This window comes from Cibotium barometz, chromosome 61, assembly GCF_041138505.1.
Source record: "Cibotium barometz isolate CiBa-2024 chromosome 61, ASM4113850v1, whole genome shotgun sequence".
Lineage (NCBI taxonomy): Eukaryota > Viridiplantae > Streptophyta > Polypodiopsida > Cyatheales > Cibotiaceae > Cibotium > Cibotium barometz.
In genome coordinates this window covers 14,426,540-14,429,526 of record NC_141106.1, presented here as the reverse complement: position 1 = coordinate 14,429,526, position 2,987 = coordinate 14,426,540, and the positions used below count along the sequence as shown (strand labels likewise).

The window sequence follows — 2,987 nt, the reverse complement described above, 5'->3', positions numbered from 1 at the left end:
AGTGATCTTAAAAATCATAACACAACACCAAAAATATTTTCCATTTGTACCTAGGAGTAAATTCTCTCTTATCGACCATTAATACACAGAAATGGATAAATGATTAGAAGTTTTGAAATTTCATGTGCATTGGTTTTTTCTCTTTGAGATTCCCATACTACATGACAACTATTTTTTTTTTCTATGAGGTCTTATTCCATTCCTAGTGGCACACAAAAATTTCATTGATAGGCTACACACACCATACTACTCACCACATCCACTTGGTACCACAAGAGGGTGCCACCCTTCCAAATATTGGCCACTTTGTATACAAGCCGAGGGACCAACCCCACAACTTAGTGGCTGGGGAGATTGAACACCCCTCTTTTTTCTTTCTTGTGATTCAGTTATTCCATAATAAAAGAACAAAGTGGGCGGCAGGTAGAGTGATATGTCTTCGGTTCGATCCCAACCTGCCACAGGCGATGGCACGAAAACATTGATTGACGTAGTGTTGAACTTTGCAGGTTCTAGCTCCTCTGCCCATTGGGTTTGCTGTGTTCATGGTCCACCTGGCTACCATACCCATTACAGGGACCGGAATCAATCCTGCTCGGAGCTTTGGAGCTGCTGTAATCTTTGGCCATAAGCAATCGTGGGACGATCACGTAAGACTAACTAGCTCCGCTAATTGTCTTTGGTATCGATAATTTTATTGAAAACCATGTTCTCTAAAGGCTCTTGTTAATTGATTGATTGCGTGCGCAGTGGATTTTTTGGATCGGTCCCTTCATTGGAGCTGCGCTTGCCGCAGGGTTTCATCAGTATATCTTGCGTGCGGGAGCATTCAAGGCCATGGGATCTTTCCGCAGTCAATCCAATATATAAAAGAGCAAGAATAGCTTTAACTTCCTCTGTGCAAATCCTATTGCTTTCCGCCTCCAACCTCCAAAATGGCAAATAAGTGCAGGCCTACTTCATCTTCCTTACACACTTACATCACTTCTATCCCAAATGCAAATAGCGTTTCGCGCAAATAAGTGTTTGAACTTTAATTAGATTCTGATAAGTATGAGTTGTAAGTCATGCTATAAATAGTGCCTTTAATATCAGGCTTTATAATAAGAAAACTTCTTGAATCTTTCACTCTCCCAACATGTTTGTCTCTCAACTATCTTGCAAAATTATGGAATTCCCTACATAATGAGACAATTATAAGATGTTAGTGTTATATTACAAATAAGGATTTGTTTGATGTATACTAAAGCAAAACCCATGGCACTAAGGTCATTAAAATAATAAGCTAAATGCTAAGTGCAAAACTTGCGGCTATGACATTGATTTTTTTCCATCACACAATTTCTTTCAAAATAGCTACGAAAAGGTCTTATGATTTGGTGAAGTTACACATAAGTGTAGAGGATGTGGATACTCACAAGCATTGGATACCCTAGCTTGTGATAACTATGTCCATATATAGTGTTGTAGATGGTGTGGTAGGTGCATATAAAACACGAGCGGTTACGTGGCATAGACACGATCAACACTCTCAAAAGTGAGAGGGGGTCACTTTTCGAAAAAGGAGCCCTCCTCTCCCTTTCAAATCAATGAGTGAAGCCTCCACAATTAAACATCATTGCTCACATAAACAAATCTTTTGAATGCCCATGCATGCTTTGTGTGATAACTAAAAATGATGAATTTTCTCTGCAATTTAAAAATGGTATCATCCCTTTTACAAGTAATGGCTTAATATAATAGTCTTCTCTTGAGTGATTTTTTAGATTCAAAAGATAAATTATTTTAGGATAGTTTCATTTAATTCATTGCCTTTTCAAAATAACAACTATTAATATATATATATATATATATATGAATGCTTTAAATTTAACTCACTGTCTCTACATGATATAAGCTTGATAAAATGTAACCCTTGTGAAAGAAATCTACTTTTATATCCAAAAACCTTCACAAACTTGCCTTGCCCACATGGCTTCCATTCTATATAAATGTAAAAGAACAATCTTGGATAATTAAGTGATCAATGACAAGGATAGTTCACACAAAGATGTTTAAGTCATGAGTACTTTTAATAAAAGTCTTATAATAGCTTGAGAGTGGGTAAAATATGCTTCTCTTGAGAGGTAAACCTAGTTGGGATGTAGCTTCTCTAAACTTGGAAGCCTTACATGTCAATGAAAGTATGCTTAGTCTCGACATTTAAAAGATGTAGTTCCGTTCAAATATGGAATAGATAACAAGTGAAAACTTTATAGATGTGGTAATATTTAAGAACTTATTATTCTCCTTTGATTACACAAAGGCAATAATGAAGGTTATCTACAACATGAATGATGTATCTACTTTGATTAACATTGCAAAGACAATGGCCTATTAGTAAACTAGCACCACACCTAGAAAAGTTTATGAGCACTACAATTTTTATTACCATTTTGATATAGCAATGAAAGTTATAGGAACTAGGTACTTTTCTAGGAATTACATAGAATAGAAATCCAAGAATTATAGAGATAGAAAATTGTGGAGTTCCAGAGACTATTCCACAAACCATGATATTAAACTCAAAGAACCAAATGTATGACTTGACAATACATGAAATGTATGAAAATACATGATTAATAAATCCATGAACTTAGTGTGGAAAAATTTAATGTGAGCTAGAATTTTCATTGATCTCACCCGTAGAGGCTGGCAAAGAACCTTTCCTGCAGAGAGCCAACCCATGGTATACACAAACTCGAGGTCCTATTAATACAGCATACCTAGAGCAACGTTTCAAGAAGTGGATACATAGTATTCGAGTAAAATAAATCCAATGATGATAGGGACTTCAACAATGCTAAAATGAAGAACCAACAAAAATGGAAACTCCATTATCTCAGGAACTCAGATTGTTAGGCAACATACTGTGTGCAAATGTAGTGGGGATAGTAAACCAAAAGATCAATCACATATACATGCCATTGCATAGGAACATGAGGTGA

At 36.0% G+C, this 2,987-nt stretch overlaps 1 protein-coding gene across 1 annotated transcript in view; it reads left to right on the top strand.

Annotated features, from left to right (window-relative positions):
* LOC147604584 (putative aquaporin PIP2-1) overlaps positions 1–1,135 on the top strand; it is a 7,507-nt gene extending 6,372 nt beyond the window's left edge. The window contains exons 3-4 of the mRNA XM_086794714.1: positions 510–650; positions 751–1,135. Coding sequence (XP_086650840.1) covers positions 510–650; positions 751–870 — 261 coding nt within the window. The 3' untranslated portion in view covers positions 871–1,135. The remainder of the gene's footprint in view (positions 1–509; positions 651–750) is intronic.
* Positions 1,136–2,987: the final 1,852 nt, after the last annotated feature.